Source organism: Brassica rapa, chromosome A09 (assembly GCF_000309985.2).
Source record: "Brassica rapa cultivar Chiifu-401-42 chromosome A09, CAAS_Brap_v3.01, whole genome shotgun sequence".
NCBI lineage: Eukaryota > Viridiplantae > Streptophyta > Magnoliopsida > Brassicales > Brassicaceae > Brassica > Brassica rapa.
In genome coordinates, this window is record NC_024803.2 from 28,677,406 (window position 1) to 28,695,930 (window position 18,525).

Sequence of the window (18,525 nt, forward strand, 5' to 3'; positions counted from 1 at the left end):
AATTTATTATATAAAATTAATAAACATTAAAAATTACTAAAAAAATCTAGCGATTTGAATTACGGATCATGATTATAATAAATTAAATAAAAAATTGTTTTTATATATGTTGTTTTATGCATTAAAAATTTTAGTTTAGTAATCAAACGCAAATTCAATAGGACAAATATATAATAAGCAACATATATATGTGATGATTTTAATTTACAGCATGAAAACTATAAAATTATTATATTTGGCATAATTATACAAACATTTAAATATGTGAGTAACACTAAAAATATATAATAATTATGTAAAACAAATATGTATATATAAAAATGTGAAAAAATATATCCGCACGGTTGTGCGGGTGAAAATCTAATGTGGAGTTATGCCATCAGGCTTAGGATATCAGTTTATTCCTCTTTTGAAAGCGTTATATGATATCAATGTCGTTGTCAAAATAAAAGCGCGATCTTGGTGTGATTGTGAGTGATAGTTTCTCTGTAATAGTGAAATATTTGTAAGCATTTAATTTGACATAAACTTCATGTTTAGTTTATTATTTTCATGTAACCGTGGAATGATACTTGTGATGATTACGATTTGGTTTTTCCTGGTAGATATGCGATTTAACTCCTTAAAATTAGCCATCTCGTTGTCCCATATAGTTAGACGTACCACTTTAGATCTACAAAAAATGATTGTATTATATATTGCTTGGTGAAAAACAAATTTTATTTAATAAAATTAGGTTGGGTCAGTAGTATTTTGTTTGGGTCATGAGTGTTTGGTAAAGCTGGGCTGTGAAGATTAACTTAATTATTGGACTGAAGCACGTGATCTGCTGCTCGATAAGAAAACACATGATCTGCTCTTTCCAAGTTATTTCTTTATTGGCCAATCCGTGATGACATGTCAATATGATTGGTCAGGAATATTTCGTCTGACGTGGCACTCTTTAAACATTTTAAAAGTAGCTCCTTTTATATAGTAGGATATTTTATTTACGTATTTATTCAAATAATTTTAATTAATCATGATATCAATTTGTATTAAGAAAATTGCATTAGCTTCTATTTATTCTTTTTTTTTATAAAACGAGCTTACTTCTACTTCTTTATTAATGATAAATAACTAACTAAAAGAATGATATGGCATTTTTCTGCTAATGGGTTTTATAATCGTACGAGAAAAAGGGAATATATAACCCATTTTTTACCTAAATGTGTTGCAAAAAAAATTAAAATTGCTGACATAAGTTTCTTTCTGGGATGTAGAGAAACCTTAGATGAATCATGGGTTTTGAGAAAACTTCTTAAACTAATGCCATTTGCAACACAATTTATTCGTATATAGAATTACATAATGCTCAATCCGTGATGTTTTGGTCTAACTATTGGCACCCTCAAGAAAGGCTTATAGATGTAACATAGGCTTTGAACATATAAAAAATTGGTATAGAAAGAAATTAAAATTATTTGAAGTATTTGTGGACTTGGAATATCATAACCTCCATTATAGAATCCAATCTATTAAAACTGAACTACATTTGGAGAATCACCCTTACTTCATCTTAGTATTTACCAACTTGTACCACTGAAATTTAAACAATCATTTGTTTATTTTATTAAAGACGTTTTTAATTTTTATCGAAAACAGTGATTAGTTTGTTACGGCAATTAATACTCCAATATTAATAAGACTTTCCTTAAAAGTAAACAATCAGTTAAGAAAAAGATCCCATAAATGATACTAACATTTAATAGTTTATAACCATAATTTACATCCAACCGGTTTTAGATATTACCTTACACTTATTCTCCATTAGTGCATCTCACGTATGTATCTACATAATATAAACCTCTAAGGTAAATCAAATTGATTGTATTATTCATTAAAAATAGATCATCAATTAATTGAAATTAATTATCATATTTCACTCTTGCCATCTAATCAAATTTGTGGATTGAATAGCATATATTATGTAACACGCCGTCTTTATTCATTCTGATAGTTAGTGATTTGTGTATTGGTTAGATTCTGTTAAAGGGCTCTGCTTGGTGGTTCGTTCGTTCACCTTCTTATGTTTGGTTGCTCAATATAAATCATAGAAACAAAAAAAGATCGACATATTCCCTTACCTTTGATAATTTGTGTATTTCCAAATTCTATTTACGCTTTGCAGATAATCTAATTTGGGATTTTGTATTGCTTTTACCATTGATTATCTGCTATTGCGATGGACCTAAATTCTTCACCCCAGCATGAAGAAGACGATAGTCCTTCTATTAACAGACGCTTTGAACCCCAAGTTGAGTCTACTGTTAACAAATAATCTAACTAAATTGTATTCGGATATTGTAAATATTTGGATGGAATTCGGATTCAGATCCTTCTGGGTCCAAATAAATTTGTAGAAACCTAAAAATAGGATAACTTATGTGTTTAAAATTTTCTTTAAACAATTTATAAAAAATGTGAAAATTAACAACTGCACGGGCGTGCGAGTCAAGTTCTAGTTATGTAATTAAATTGGAGAAGCTATGAGTAACAGGAGGAATTAGAAATCTAAATAAAATGTTTGTAATGAGATTAAACAAAGATCATGTTCCAGAGTCAACATGCATTTATTTGGAGTGAAAGGGCATATGATTTCTCTTTGTGGACGAGAAAAATTACTAGTTAAAAAGTTTGCGAGGCGGAAGTTAGAAAATTAATCTGAAAAAAAAAATTGAATATGGATCTAGAGAAGTTTCTATGGCATGTTAATAATGGTTATAAGAAAAGGAAATTTTGCATTCCCAATTGTTGGATCATTTGGAATTCAAGCTAGAGATTCGTTAGATCAAGAAATTGCAAATGTTTTTTATAGGACATATACTATTTAATTTTGTAAGAAATCCAAGCTATCATTGGTCCAAAAAACGACATATTTGGACCTGCACTTTTATCTAGTGCGACGATTCGTACCCGCACATTAGAAGTTTAGAACTATGCGCTTACATACTTTCACTATGGTTTCATCAAATATGCATATCTGAAATATAAAAAAAGGTTGTTAATTCATACATTGGAGCAAACAGTGTTATCTACCTGTTACGGATGATGACTGGACTGTTGAGTCAGCAACGAGGATAGAAAACGACATTGTTTAAGAATGGGTTTGTGGGAAAAAAAAATTAACCCTAAACGATTTTGTTTTAGATTAGAGCTTAAGATATCTGTTTCTTCTTCCTTTCTCTTCTCTGGGAGACTCAAGGTTCAAAGTAAAAACTTTAGTTCTCTAAAATACGAAGTTTTTACACACAATCATAAATGAAGCTTATAGGAATCACAATTTGAAAGAAAAATATTAGTTATTGTATCTAGACTCTCTGATTTCCCCTAAAAGGAAGTAAATTCTAGAATTAGAGTTTTCAAAATTCAAAGGTTTTTCAAACATAATTTTTCATCAGTTCCAGAAATCCTAATCAATGACCCTTCTCCACACTTACATGTACTTGGCATCCCTCTGTCCTTTTCACATTTGTGTCTCCAATTTCCTGCAACATTCAAAGAATCAAAGGCAGAGCGGAAGAAAATAAGAAAAGAAACTAACGAGAATTTGGGCACTTTAACCTATGAATTAATTTTTCAATCGATACAGAGGAGGAGTTTGGGTTTGATGAAGAAGCTATTGATTTGCGGTCAAAAACCTAAAACCTTTGAGTCTGTCGCCGGGGAAGAGAAAGGAAGAAGAAACAGAAATTTTAAGCTTAACTCTAAAATAAAGCCGTCTTGAGTTATTTTTCTTTTTGCCCACAAACCCATTCTTAAACGATGTCGTTCTCTATCCTCGTTGCTGACACAACAGTTCATTCATCGTTCATAACGGGGAAAGATAACACTGTTTGCATGTACGAATTGTCGCACTTGGTAAAAGTGCAGGTCCAAATATGATGTTCTCCCATCATTGGTCCTATCAATTTGTTGCTGCCAACAAAATTGATGGCTATGTACCTCCAGGTTATATAAGCTTTAGATGACTTTAGCACGACAAGAAAAGAAAAACAATGTCAAACTGAAATCAACATGAAAAGAAAAAGGGGTGATGATTGTGAGTGATAGTTGAAGCGATCCTTTAAGAAACCCTTGGATTAATTTCATAGATACTTTTGGATGTGGTCATGTGTTTCTTAAGGCTAAGAATTGTTCCAGTGAAATAAAAGATAAATTCTTCATTGGTAAATTTATGAAAAAAGTTATTCATCAAATGGATGATCAAAATATTGTATAAGTAATAACGCACCAAATTGTATGGTTGCTTGAGACCTTATCAAGGGTAGGTTTCTTCATATCAGTTGGACACCATGTGTTGTTCATACTCTCAATCTAGCTTTGAGGAATATTTGTGCTATAAATAATGTGGAAAAAAATCAAGAAACATATGAGTGTAACAGAATTACTGAAATTCATGGGAAGGCCCTTGCAATAAATTAAAACATTTTACCATGATCCATAACATAAGTCTAACAATTTTTAGTATTAGATTACTTTCGGTTGATGATCCATAATTTTTCCTCAATCGCCTATGATGCTTAAGAGATAAAATTTTATTAAAAGGAGTCTTCAAGCCATAGTTATAAGTGAAGAGTTGACTACTTACACAAATGATGACACTGTGAAAGAAAACTTTGTGAATGATCATTGGTGGGAAAATATGAAAATATGCCTTACATTATTGATTTCACAAGACCTATTTATGAGATAATATATGGGATGTGGGATTAAATGATCGAGAATGTGAAGATTGAGATTCACAAGAGAGAAAATTGCCCATGTCTAAATTCAATCTCGTGTTTATTTATGAAAATTTGGTGGTTCGCTGAGCAAAACATAACATTCTTTTACATTGTCTAGGTCATTCTTTAAATTCAATGTATGATTTTAAGATATGTGATTTTTCTTTTGTTGTATATATACATATTTTTTGTTTTGTATATTTTTAATGATGAATGGCCAAATGAAGATTTTTCATGATGGTCTACATAAAAATGCAAAACTTTCACGTGAAAGGATGAAATGTTTTCAAAAATTATTTCTAATTAATCGATAATGATCATATAAAAGTTAAAGAGGAATATGCATTACTCTCTATGAACAGTGATTTTTTGAAGTTTAACACATTCATTTCAATGATGTCTACTATATAACCCAACAATTGGTGGACTAATTTTTGTGCTTAAACTCTTTAACTCCAAATTGTGACAAAAAAAAGTTACTAAGGCAACATAATTCTTCTTCATGGAATCATGGACTGAGCTAGTTGGAGTACGTCCTCACCCATTCATTCATTCATCCACTAATGAAGGAAAATTAAATGTTAAGTGTGTCCAAAACTTGATTTTCTTCCACAACAACCTACAATTTTGATTAAGAAATTCTAACCAATATGAAACTAAAAAGACTAATATGTGAGATACTAACAAGGGCAAAGGCATATTGTCAACAAGGGTGCAAATGCATCCACAAAAATAAAAAAAAATTAAAATTTTAAGCTTAAAACCAACAGAACTTGTTAGTTAAATTGGTAAAAATCATATTATGCATCCATAGTTTTCAAGTTCGATTCTTTTTACTGATTTTTGTATTAAATGATGCACTCATAGAATAAATCTTTTGGCTTCGCGTCTGGATACTAGACTACTAGTGGAGATGGATTTGATTCTATGGAAGATGTAGGATTCTTGGAGTTTGCCAACATCTCACTAAATGATCTAAATTTTAAAATGAGCTATTTGATGATTAGCTTATTTTTTATTTCTAATATATTGAACAAATGTGTTTTTAATGTTGAAACTTATGTTTGATATTTGATATTTTGACTTATGGATATTTTATGTTTTCTTATATTTTTGTTATGATTTTGAATCTATTTTTTAAACTTGTTGTATTTTGTCCCTAGATAATATGTCAGTAGTGAAACATAGGAAACAAAAGAAAGCACAAGCAAGTATATGGTTTGTCAACCAATTTTTCAGTGATTAACAAAACGGTTTGAGCAGAATTATTAGGTCGACAATATACTTTGAAAAACCAAAGTTGTAGTGCTTATTCTAATGCTCGTCCATAATTCATGGAGGAGCCCATTAGCATTTGATTTATGTTCGTTAAACATTTATTATTGACTATCTTGTAAATACGTATTTTTTATTATTTAATCCATTAACATTTTATCAAAAAAATATAGATCTAAGTTGAACCGTCTCGGTGATTATGATTAAGTTGGTTTAACATTGAATGCAACCAACCAAATAGAAACTCTTTAAAAGTATCAGAGGATTAAGACGAGAAGCAACCACTGGAATGCGGTTAAAGTGTCATACTAAGGGAAGAACCTGAAACCAAAGTTGGAGACATGCCGAGGAAAGGTGCTGGATTGGTTTAGCAAGAAGCATCAGGCTTAATGCTTTAAGGCTCTCATTTTTTGTTCCAAATAATGTGTGTTCATGTAAAGTATATAAAACTATGATGAAGACAACTTAGAAACATGTATTTTGTATGAATCTCTTGACTCAAATGAGTGGGCTAACAAACAAACAACTTGAGACGTATCTTAATGAATGGATTAACGCCATAGATGAAAGAAATGGTCAATATACACTTTTACTGTAAATGATTTCCATAGCATACCTAATGGAATCTATTTCTTTCGTATAATATGGATGCACAGAGGAATGCATAAACTCAACAAGCTACTATAAAATCCATATTCACAGCAGGAGCAAGTCTTCTCTAGCCACAAGTCACAAGTTACAATGGTTGTAAGCATGAAAAATAGTGAAAAAACCTAATGTTCAAAAAATCACTAGACAGTTTAGGAAAAAAATGATGATGAATTTGTTGTTCTTCAAAACTGATACCAATTAAGTTGAATTTTTTGTCAAACTAAGAACATATGGATCCCACCATATTTATCTATGTTCCTCATATATTGATGAATTAATGAAGAGTATTTTCTTCTTCTAAATTTGATGAGGAGTGTTGTTCCGCTATATATATATATATATATATATATTTTTTTTTTTTAATTTAATTACTTGAATGAAATTTTGTTTAACATTTATATGTTTATTTCATTTATTTTCATGGTCACCAATTGAAGCCGTAATTATGCATTTTGATCTCTGTTCTAAAACGCGGCCGCCGTGACCGGATTTGCGGCGGTTAAACGCTCGGCGGTCCCTGGCCGTGGCGATTGATCTCAACTCGGCGAACTAGGCGGCTGGTACAAAAAAATCTTCATTTATCGTCATTCTGATACTCGAAATCGTTTAATAAGATAGCTAATGTGTTGTTTTAAAGTGTAAATAGTGACTAAACAGCAACAATAGTTAAGATTAGAAGAAGAAAATCAATGGCGGCGAGGAAGAAAAATTGCAGAACCCAGAAAACCCTAATGATTTAATGAGGAAGACGACAAGATATTTACAAAAATGCCACTCATTTATTTTTTTGGTAAAAAAAGCAAAAAATAAGGCGAATGGGAGGTTTGAACTCGGGTTTGAGGGACAGTAGAGTAGAACCGTTACCACTATGCCACCGCAACTTTCTCAGATATGAATACGTAAACTACATATTATATATATACGTATTTAAATATATAAAATATACTTAAAACTAGGCTCCGCTTAATCTCTGCTTAATCCCCGATTTTTACGTTAGGCGCTAAGCCCAACCCGAACGTACGTATAGCGCCTACCGAATTTCCGAAAAGGGATTTTGATTAATGTTTAAACGGGCTGTTTTTTTTAAAATTACTGTAGGTGCACTGGACCACTCCCTTGACTCTAAACTCTCTCACAAAAGAGAAGAAAGAAAAGGCCTAATCGAAAATCCTAATCATTCAATGTCCGCCGCAAGATCCGTGTTCCGGTCCGCCGCAAGCCGAGCATCCGCCGCTGCGTCAAAGTTCTCCACCGGTCCCAAACCTATGCCGCCGGCATCACCTCGGTCTGCGTTTGGGATGCCTAAACAGAGCTCTTTTTCAAACCGCATTTTCAGGTAAGCCAGTGAGAACCATCCCGAAACACTGATTCTGTTGATTAGCTCCAATCTTAATGAATTCTTTTGTGTTGGGAATGAAAGATCTCCCGTAGAACTGAGCTGTTGCGTGGAGACGATGCTCCCTTACCACACTGCCACTGCTTCCGCCTTGCTCAATTCCATGGTCTCCGCTTCACGCCGTGGTTGGATCGTTGAAGGTACTCTGTAAAGTATTCAAAGACACAAAACTATAAAACAGTTCTTCGTTTTATTTCTTTCTTAACTTTCTTCTCTATTGTTGTAGAGATCATCTTACATTAGATCTCTTTATATAGGACCTTCTTAACTTATCCTATTACATGTTAATCTAGGAATCTTATCTTTATCCTAAACCTATTAAGTTATTCATCTTTATCTTTAATAACTTAACACACAAGTAATCTTTCTTGAGGCTTATCCAACATTCTCCCTTCTAAGCTTCAAGCCATCTTCACTTAGATCTTGTACTCTGATCAACTCCGCCATTTCTTTGAATTTGATCCTTGCCAGCGCCTTGGTTAATATATCTGCGCGTTGCTCTGTTCCCGGTATGTGCTCCACGTCTATCAGCTCTCTCTCAACACATTCCCTGATGAAGTGGAAGCGTTTATGGATGTGTTTGCTGCATCGATGGAAGACAGGGTTCTTAGCGATTGCAATGGCTGATTTGTTGTCCACGCAAATCAGTGTTCTTTCAATCTTTCTTCCAATGATCTCACTCATTAGCTCTTGAAGCCATATAGCTTGTTTAGCAGCCTCTGTTGCTGCCATGAATTCGGCTTCACATGAGGATAGAGCCACCACGTCTTGTTTCTGCGAGCACCAAGATATTGGCGTGTCGCCGAGGCAAAATAGATGTCCAGTAGTACTTCTTCCATCATCTGGATCAGTGTTGTGACTACTATCACTGTACCCTACAAGTTCTTGAGATCCACCACGTTTAAACATCAAGCCATAACCGCAAGAGCCTTTTAAATACCTTAGTACTTGCTTCAAGGCTTTCCCGTGTGACTCCCGCGGTGAATGCATGAACCTACTTAGCATACCAACACTAAACGACATGTCAGGTCTTGTATGCATTAAGTATCTCAAGCAACCTATCTTCCTTCTATACTCGCTTGCATCAATTTCTGGTTCATCCGTTGCTTTGGAAAGTTGCAGACCAAACTCCATTGGTATGCATACTGAGTTGCAGTCATTCATCTTTGCTTCCTCCAGTATTCGTCGAGCATAGGCTTCTTGCTTTATTATAATGTTCTCTGAGCTCTGTTTCACCTCTATTCCGAGATAGTAGGTCAATAACCCCAAGTCAGACATCTCAAATTTCTTAGACATCGACGCTTTGAACTCTTTTATTGCCTCCAAAGAGTTTCCCGTGATGAACAAGTCATCGACATATATCGCAACTATCAGTAGCTTATCTTCTTCTTCTTTGCGATAGACTGAGCTTTCTTTCGCACATTTGTTAAACTTCAATCCTTTCAGTATCTGATCGAGCTTCGTGTTCCATGCCCTAGGAGCTTGTCGGAGACCGTATAGAGCTTTCTTGAGCTTGTAAACTTTGTGCTCCTCACCTTTCTTCACAAACCCCTCTGGCTGTGTTACGTATACATCTTCCATCAGCTCACCGTGTAAAAAGGCTGTCTTTACGTCTAGGTGATGGATTTGCCATTTACTAGCAGCAGCAAGACCTACAAGAAGTCTTATGGTTTCTATCCGAGCCACAGGGGCAAAGACCTCATCATAATCTATGCCGTGCTCTTGAACATACCCCTTTGCAACAAGCCTTGATTTATACTTGTTGATACTTCCGTCTGCGTTGCGCTTGATCTTAAAGACCCACTTGAGTCCTATTATCTTCACTCCGTGTGGCTTCTCCACAAGAACCCAAGTCTCATTCTTATCTATAGAGTCGATCTCATCCTTACATGCGAGCCTCCATCTTTTATCTTTGAGTGCTTCTTGTATAGACATCGGTTCATCATTGAGTGCAAGCAACAACACTTCACACTCTATGTCAGCCAGAAGAACGTAGTCCTTAAGGTAGCCCGGTTTGACTACTTGTCTTGATGAACGTCTTACCTCTTGTGTAGGCTCTTGTTCATCTACGGTTACCTGTGGACTGATCTCCTCTGTTTCTTCAGTAGAGTTCGCCGCTGGTTCTGTACTATTGTCTTCGCTAGTAGCTCCAACGACAAAAGGACCACTTCCATTGTCTTTTGTAGATTCCCAAGTCATATGAAACATCCCAGGCTCTGTTTGGACTTGCTTACCATCTCCCTTCCAATTCCAACGAGCCTTTTCGTCAAAAACTACATCTTTACTAACAATAACTCTCCTCGTAGTAGGATTGTAGAGTCTGTACGCTTTGGTTCCAGGTTCAATACCTAGATGAACAGCAGCTTCTGACCTATCATCAAGCTTTCTTAACTGTCCTGCATCCTTCTTTGCATAAGCCATACACCCAAAAACTCTTATATGAGATACACTTGGTTTCTTTCCTCTTATGCACTCGTAGGGAGTCTGATTGATTAGAGCCCTTGTAGGAACTCTGTTAATCAGATACGTGGCGTGAAGAACTGCCTCTCCCCATAAGTAATTAGGCACACCCATTGCTTTTAGTATGCTCCGTGTCATCTTCATAAGTGTACGGTTTCTTCTTTCCACCACACCATTCTGTTGTGCGGTGTAGGGTGCTGTAAGATGCCTCCTAATTCCGTTGTTGTTGCAGAAAGTATTGAACTCATGTGAGGTAAATTCACCTCCTCTGTCAGTACGCAGCGTCACTATCTCTTTGTTGAAGTCCTTCTCAACAAGCTTCTTAAATACTTTAAACTTTTCAAATGCATTACTCTTTTCTTTCAATAAAATCGACCACATATACCTTGTGCAATCGTCAATGATGACAAAGATATAGCGGTTGAGGGAGAGAGTTGCCGGTGAGATTGGACCGCAAAGGTCTGCGTGTAGAAGCTCAAGAGGACGAGACGCTCTAAACGATGTTGCTTTGGGAAAAGATTGTCTCGCTTGCTTTCCTACCAAGCATGAATCACAGAGTCCCCTTTCTTCACTTATCTTTGGCAGGCCATAGACCATTTCGTGTGTTTCCATAGCTTTTACTGTCTTGAAGCTTACGTGACCAAGTCTAGCATGCCATCTCCATGGTTCCTCCTCCATTCTCGCGTGCAAGCACACAGCTCTTCCTACTTTTAACTTCATCTTGTAGAGCCGGTTTGCGGATCGTAGTACCTTCACGAGTAATCTCCCTTCAGGATCTCTAAGGGTTAGAAAGTTATTTTTCATTCGAACATCACACCCTTGCTCGGTTGCTTGTCCTAAACTTAGGATGTTACTCCGTAGCTCGGGAATAAAGTAGATGTCAGTTAATAGCTTCTGTTCTCCTGTCTTAGCTTCAAAAAGAATCGACCCTTTTCCACTTATGTCAACGAATGAGCCATCTCCAAACTTTACTTTCCCTCTGATGTTTTCGTTGATCTCGGAGAAGTACGATCTTTCTCCTGTCATGTGGTTAGAGGCACCATTATCAAGGTACCAAACTCCTCCTTCCTTTTCATCAATCTCAAGCTTCTTAGGCATAACCTTTTCTTCGTTGAGAAAGACAAGTTCATGCATATACAGAACTGCTTCAGCAGTTTCTGTTTCTGTTTTATTGAGCTCTTCTTCTTCTTTCTTTTCGGTACAAACCGATGCAAAGTGTCCCTTCGTCTTACAGTTGTAACATACAATCTGAGAGTAGTCTCTTTTTTCTTTGCTTCTCTCATCATTATTGTTCCTGCCACGACCTCTACCTCTGTTACCGCGACCGCGTCCTCTGTTCTGTCCTCTTCCTCTTCCTCCATTATCATAGGATTTTTCAGATTTTGAGTACAGAAGCGTTCCTTGTTGCTCAAAAATTTCAAAACCCTTTATTCGTTCTTCATAAGCTTTAAGTCTTCCAATAATATCTTCAAAGCTTGTTGTCTCTAAATCCAAGAGTTGTTCCAATGATGCAGTCATATGGATGAACTTTGGAGGTAGACTGTTTAGAAACTTCTTCACAATCTTGGGTCCTTCGATGCTTTGACCCAATGAACTCGCCTTTGATGCAAGTTCTGATACTTTTCCTGAGAACGTGTCGATATTATCTGAGTCGTCCATCTTCATTCTGTCGAACTCATTCATCAGAGTTAAAAGTCGAGCTGATTTAACGCGTTCTGCACCCAAGTTTCTTGTTCGTATAGCTTCCCAAATCACTTTAGGGGAACCTAGGTCACCAACTTGTAAAATCAATCCCTCAGGTATCGACTGAAACAAAAGAGCGGTAGCTACGTCATTCTTTTCTTCATCTTCTATTCCTGGCTCAATTGCTTCCCACACCTTATGAACGCGCAAAAGCACCTTCATTCTCATTGCCCATACTGTGTAGTTCGACGTTGTCAACATCGGACACACCACAGCACCAGGCACTCCATCCTTTATCTTCACCAATGCTTTTGAATCCTCCATAGTTCTGTATCAAACACTCTTGTGATCGTTTTGATAAACACGAGCTCTGATACCAAATAAAGTATTCAAAGTAGGGGTGTTCAATCCGGATATCGGTTCGGTTTCGGTTCGGTTTTTTTCGGTTTTCGGTATTTCGGTTAGTAAAATATAACTACCATTCTAAATCCATATTTACTTCGGTTCGGTTCGGTTTATATACCGTCGGTTTTCGGTTTATTCGGTCTTATACTAAAAAACATAATTATTTTGTTTGAGATTATATTATATGAATTTTAGAATCATATTGTCAACATAGTCATTTATTAAAAATATATTACATGTTCAAATAAATGAACAAAAAAGTAAAAATGCTTCTACCATCAAATAAAATAATCAAATCTATAACTAAAATCAAAGCTTGAAATTTTAAAAATAAAAATATGAAACAAAACAGAAATATGAAAGAAAAGTTTTTCCACTCTTCCATATTTAGTGTTCATTAAAGTCATGCTTTTTCAATTGAAAATTTTTCATTAATTATTGTCCATCAAATTTATAATCTTCATATTAATTTAGTGAAGATTAAAATAAATCAAAAAGATCAAAAAAAGACTTAGAAAATAAGATGTCTGAATTGCGATGTATTGTTATTTAGTTATATTTCAAGTGTTTTACAAATTAAGGTTTTTATTACTATAAAATTATGGTAATAGTTATTAACACAAATTTAACTTATGTAACAAATAGATTTTCATGTATTGTTATAAAATAGATACATATTTACATGTTTCTACTTTTAATCGGTTTTATTCGGTTTATTCGGTTTAATCGGTTATATACCAAACCATATCCAAATCCTACGGTTTTTATAAAATTATATCCATTCGGTTTATATGGTATATACCAAAACCAAACTATATTGTCTATTTTGGTTCGGTTCGGTTCGGTACGGTTCGGTTTTACCATATTGAACAGCCCTAATTCAAAGACACAAAACTATAAAACAGTTCTTCGTTTTATTTCTTTCTTAACTTTCTTCTCTATTGTTGTAGAGATCATCTTACATTAGATCTCTTTATATATGAGCTTCTTAACTTATCCTATTACATGTTAATCTAGGAATCTTATCTTTATCCTAAACCTATTAAGTTATTCATCTTTATCTTTAATAACTTAACACACAAGTAATCTTTCTTGAGGCTTATCCAACACTCTGTTCTCATCGCGATTCTCTATAGTAGTTAGTATACATGTTCAGTGTAGCTTGAATGTTTTAGTGGAGAGATTTGTAGTAATGTTCCAGTGTTATATGTTGCTTTGTATCCTACCATGTTACTCTAGTCTCGTGAATTCATGAAACAAGGTTCTTTGCGTTTTCTATATAGTAGGTGGTCTATTCCCTTAAGGTCTATTAGTGTTTCTTATCTTCACAAAATTGTTTTACAAATCATTTGTTTTTGCTTTGTAGGTCTAGACGAGACTAGATGAAGATGAATCAACAAAACTTGTGTGAGTCTATTTTATCCTCTAGTCTTTGGGAGTTTGGTGTTTTACTTGTTTCTTTAGGCAATTCTTTTCCTAGATAACATGAGTCACCTGTGGTTAATTCTGCGTGGTTGTCTTAGTTGTTTCTGCTGTTTGATATAACTATTTATAATTTCTCTGAACCTTTCGGATTAGAACACTTGTCATTAGCATATGCATTAGCACTGATACATTGTATTCACTCAGATTGCAATGATGATGTTGTATGATGGATTACTGGGGAGAGGTCCGCGATGCCTTCAGTCTAAAAAGAGAAGCTTCTTGGTTTCTTGAACATGAACGTAGGGCAGTTTATAAAAGAAACAATTTGCGTCTCTTTGGTCACAAATAAAAGTTTGTAGGTCTCTTTTGTTTTTCCTATGGTGAAAGTTTCTAATGGAGTGCATGCATCGTTTGTTTATGGTGTGTTGTAGATGGATGACTCCCCTTCCTTCTCGCCTTTGCAGTAAAAAAGAGGAAGTGTGTTTAAGACCACATTGTTTTGATTCTTGAACCATAAGAATTAAGAGGTGTTTTTTTGCTTATAAACAATTTTACTAGATATTGATAAATAAAACATGGAGGTATCATTGCTCTCTGAAAGCTCTTTCCGTTGTATAAATCTAATACTATAAGTTTAACCTTGCCGACCATATAAGTTTATGGATTTTAACCAAAAGTAAAACCACAAATGAGCCAGAGAGGTCGGAAAGCCCTAAAATGACACGTGATGAGCGTAGAGTCGACAAGGCCAATGCGATTGGTGAATAATAGAGAGACTAGAGAGTAACCAATCTGTATTTTGATTGACTCGGGAACGAACGAGACGTAAATTGGGGGATCATTATCTACGTACGTTACATGAGAGTTACCACAATCACCATCTTGTTTTGTTGCCAATCTATAAACCCTCACCATCCTCCCTCCTTCATCATAACTTATGATTCATAAATAGTATAAATCAAAGAACAAGGACACCTAACTAGAAGAGCTAGAGCTATTCAGGACATGCCTTGTTTTTGAGGATTTTCAGTCTTCTCCTTCAAATCCAAATTGTGTAACAAAGAGTTATTATTAACAATGATACATTTTCATGTGCTTATAAATAAATAAATCTTTTCACAACACCTGATGAGATCAACCTCAAAGCTAATCACAAACTGAAACCTGCAAAAATCCAACAAGACACACTAACTTGTGTTCCCCATAGACGACACCCCTCCATGTCCTTGTAACTTAATGAATCTCTCAGACCAGCGAATCCTCCGAGACAACAGTGAGCAGAGAATATTTAGCTTTGATTGATATCTTCCCTGCCTCTACACAAAGCTTAGCACCAGTCACAACCCAATATCCAGGTGGTACTTCCGGACCTCTCACCATCTCCTTAGTGTCAACAAGACTCAGCAGCTTCGGTTTCACAGGCGGTGATGGCCCTTTAGGATAAACAGCCGAGTTTATATAAACCTTAGACACTGGCTTCGCTGTTGTCGGGGTTGTTGAACTTAACCCCCCGCTTAGTCTTGTACTAATCATCGAGAAAATACCAGATTTGCGTGAATCAGAAGAGAGATTATCCCAGCAAGATCTACGTGTACTAGCTGTAGCAACTTGTGAGAAACCGAGCCTCAAAAACAGAATTTTCCTCATACCAATACCTTTGACTTCTAACCAGGCTTTGGTCACAATAGAGGCTGCGTCATCAGAACGTGCTCCGTGGTACTGAACCGGGAAGGTGCATACATGTGAGAATATTCCCCATTTCACAGCCTCATAATATCCTTTATCTGATGGTTCATCGATGGGTTCGTAGGTATCGTCCTGTGAGAGTTGGAGACTTGGAGGAGACGAGGAGAGGTGCTGCAAATGGATAGCTAGATGATCTCCTTTCTTCCCCTCCATGAATAAACGTACTCCCGTTACTGGTCGCTCACCAGAATCAACCTTTAAAACAGTATTTTATATATTTTAAAATCAAGTTAAAAGTTTTATTTTATTTTTATATACAACAAATGTGAAGAGAAAAAAAACCATGTTAAATTTTTTTTTTTTTTAAGTTAAAATTTTTTATTTTAAATACAACAATGTGAAGAGAAAAAAACAATGTGAAGAACACATATACTACGTACCTTTGATGTGCTGACATATAGTTTTGGACCCAACAAAGAGAACTGAAGTGAAGGGGAACTTTGTTTTCTGCAGCGTAGTCCAAGAGGGAGATCTCCATACACTGGAGCCCATTGGCGTGGAAGTTGAAACTCAAGAAACTGATGCAACTCTTCCATCGGTGGCTTATCTACAACATTTTTATACAAACTTATTACCTGAATAAAGCCATTGAGTAACTAAACTACAAAAGCCAAAATGCTCACATCTAAGGTATAAGTTCATTGCATGACTAAGAAATCCAGTTCCTGGGAGACCACTCAAGAGTGAAGTTATGGGAACAAAGCACATAGATATGGCGTTGGGCGATTGTGATATCGTTGAGAGCCAACGATCATGACTTTGTCCCATTTCGATACCTCCTCTTCTTACACAAATGCTCACCAAATCCTGTAGATTCAAACGTACATGTCTATTCAGGTTTAAACTATAAAACAAACCCAAGTGAAATCACTGGTGAAAAGAATCCGACCTCGTTCTTGGAGTGCATGACAACAGGACGACTAAGAGAGGAACCAAACTGTGAATGCAACCCGAACTGGATAGGACTCTCCTCCTATATACCCATCAAAACGTTTCAGTTTTTGCACTGAGAGAATGCAAATGGAGAGTGACAACTTCTTAAGACTGTTTACCTTTGGGTAATTACCAGCAGCAGGAGAGATACTTTGAGGTGAAAACCTTTTGTTACACAATTGCTTCAACTGTTGCTGGACTTGGTCAGGATCATGAGTCGAGTTACGCAGCTGCTTCATGTAAATAACATCTTTGCCTCCCATAGTAACTCCAGCAACCATATGAGTACCATACTTTTCAATGAACCTGAAACAAAGAAACACCAAATATCTCAATCTTTACACAATTGCTACAATTATTTATGTGTTAATGATGGAGCGGAAGCTTTAGAGTTTGATAATACCATTCTCGGTGCTTTATGAAAAGTTCTTAGGTTAGGAAATACTTTTTTTCTTACTATAAAGTTTGTTTAAAAATCACTTTCATTAATAGATCAAAAACTGACTAATAATGAAGAATACAAAAATGTTATAGACAAATTCCTACAACTAAATAAACACCAAATCGTAGATAAAATTTTGAAAACCAATTAAAATATATATAAATAACTTGGGTTAATAACACAAATAATATAATAATAAAAATATTCATGTTTATTTTAATTCTACACTGCATCAGTTAATGTTGTGATTCATCAAACATACCCAGCAAGTGCAGCAGAGTCCCAAGAAGAAGGAACCTCACGCTTGACATCATCACGGAGTGTCAACTGCGACTCCCTAACGAGCGCTACACGGAACAAGCTAATAAACCATCCATCATAAGCAAGCGTCTTCACAGAGCTCGCATCTTTTTGCCATCCTTGTCTTAAATCGAACATAGCATTAAACACCCCCGATGGAATCTTTCCCAACAGAGACATGTCTTGATTGAATTTCTCCGACATCTACACAGCCGACAGACCAAAAAAAAATAACCCTCAATATTTAATACTTATATATTTTCTTAATATTTGCGAAAACTCTAAAAGGAGTAATTTGATAACTTGTGGAAGAAGTTAACGAAGGAAACCTGGTTAAAAGAGAGTAAATCGGAGCGGAGACGAGTGCGTTCGCCTTTATCGCACTTAATCGAGCTCGAGACGTTGTTGACGACGATCCCTCCGGGGAAAACCAGGTCTCTGTTCCGGCTCGGGTCAATTTTGAGAAGGCTGGATCCGTCGGGTGTAGATTTGCAAGCGGAGAGACGGATATCGGAGGTGAGATCGTAGCCTAATCCGATCACCGATACCGCTTTCTCGGCGGCGGATTGAGCGTCGAGGCGGGAGTTATTGGAAGCCATCGATTGACGAACCAGGAAGGGAAGAGGAGAGGAGGAAGAAATTTCAAAAGATTGTGGCGAGTGTTGAAGAAGAAGAAGAAGAAACATACAGAGGGGTCAACGAAAGAAGATATAGTCAACACGCCATTACTTTGACTTATGGTTTTTTAAGTGTGAAATTGGAATCATTTTTAGAGAATGTTTTTTATATCCTTCGGTTTTTTCCCAGTATTATTTTTTAAGGTTTGATGATATTTGACTACCAAAATGCACATCATTAAGGCCTGAGATTATTATCTGAGATCCAGATCCGATCTGAGATCCGTTCCAAAAATAGGATATTTGGGGTGTCTGGATCAGATAGCAAAATCTTGGATCCGTTAAAACCGAATCCGAATATCTTAATTTTTAGATCTCGACTCCAAATCCGTATTTTAAAAGTATATTAAATTTTTAAATTTCATT

The 18,525-nt window shown here is 35.6% G+C and overlaps 2 protein-coding genes and 1 long non-coding RNA gene across 8 annotated transcripts; 1 reads left to right on the forward strand and 2 right to left on the reverse strand.

Moving 5' to 3' along the window:
• Positions 1 to 592: 592 nt before the first annotated feature.
• On the reverse strand, positions 593 to 7,288 carry LOC117128060. The gene is made up of 2 exons (XR_004451212.1): positions 3,604 to 7,288; positions 593 to 3,527 (listed from the first exon to the last, which is right to left on the reverse strand). It is a non-coding gene; the product is annotated as an uncharacterized LOC117128060 (long non-coding RNA).
• A 277-nt stretch (positions 7,289 to 7,565) lies between these two features.
• Positions 7,566 to 14,716, forward strand: LOC103838956 (protein NUCLEAR FUSION DEFECTIVE 6, chloroplastic/mitochondrial). Of its 6 annotated transcripts, XR_004451211.1 has the most exons (5): positions 7,566 to 8,028; positions 8,113 to 8,228; positions 14,003 to 14,043; positions 14,266 to 14,360; positions 14,493 to 14,716. XR_004451211.1 is itself a non-coding variant. In XM_033279526.1 (4 exons), the coding sequence occupies exons 1-3, from the start codon at positions 7,754 to 7,756 to the stop codon at positions 14,020 to 14,022; spliced, it is 411 nt and encodes a 136-aa protein (XP_033135417.1). In that variant the 5' UTR covers positions 7,566 to 7,753; the 3' UTR covers positions 14,023 to 14,043; positions 14,493 to 14,716. The 6 variants fall into 6 exon arrangements, 4 of the variants coding, with proteins under 4 accessions (XP_033135417.1, XP_033135416.1, XP_033135418.1 ...); XR_004451210.1 differs by lacking the exon at positions 14,003 to 14,043; XM_033279526.1 differs by lacking the exon at positions 14,266 to 14,360.
• Positions 14,717 to 15,056: 340 nt separating this feature from the next.
• On the reverse strand, positions 15,057 to 18,467 carry LOC103838957 (MACPF domain-containing protein NSL1). The gene is made up of 7 exons (XM_009115419.3): positions 17,812 to 18,467; positions 17,445 to 17,686; positions 16,860 to 17,046; positions 16,697 to 16,780; positions 16,431 to 16,614; positions 16,188 to 16,354; positions 15,057 to 16,002 (listed from the first exon to the last, which is right to left on the reverse strand). Exons 1-7 carry the CDS (start codon positions 18,166 to 18,168, stop codon positions 15,307 to 15,309), a joined length of 1,917 nt encoding a protein of 638 aa, XP_009113667.1. The 5' UTR covers positions 18,169 to 18,467; the 3' UTR covers positions 15,057 to 15,306.
• Positions 18,468 to 18,525: the final 58 nt, after the last annotated feature.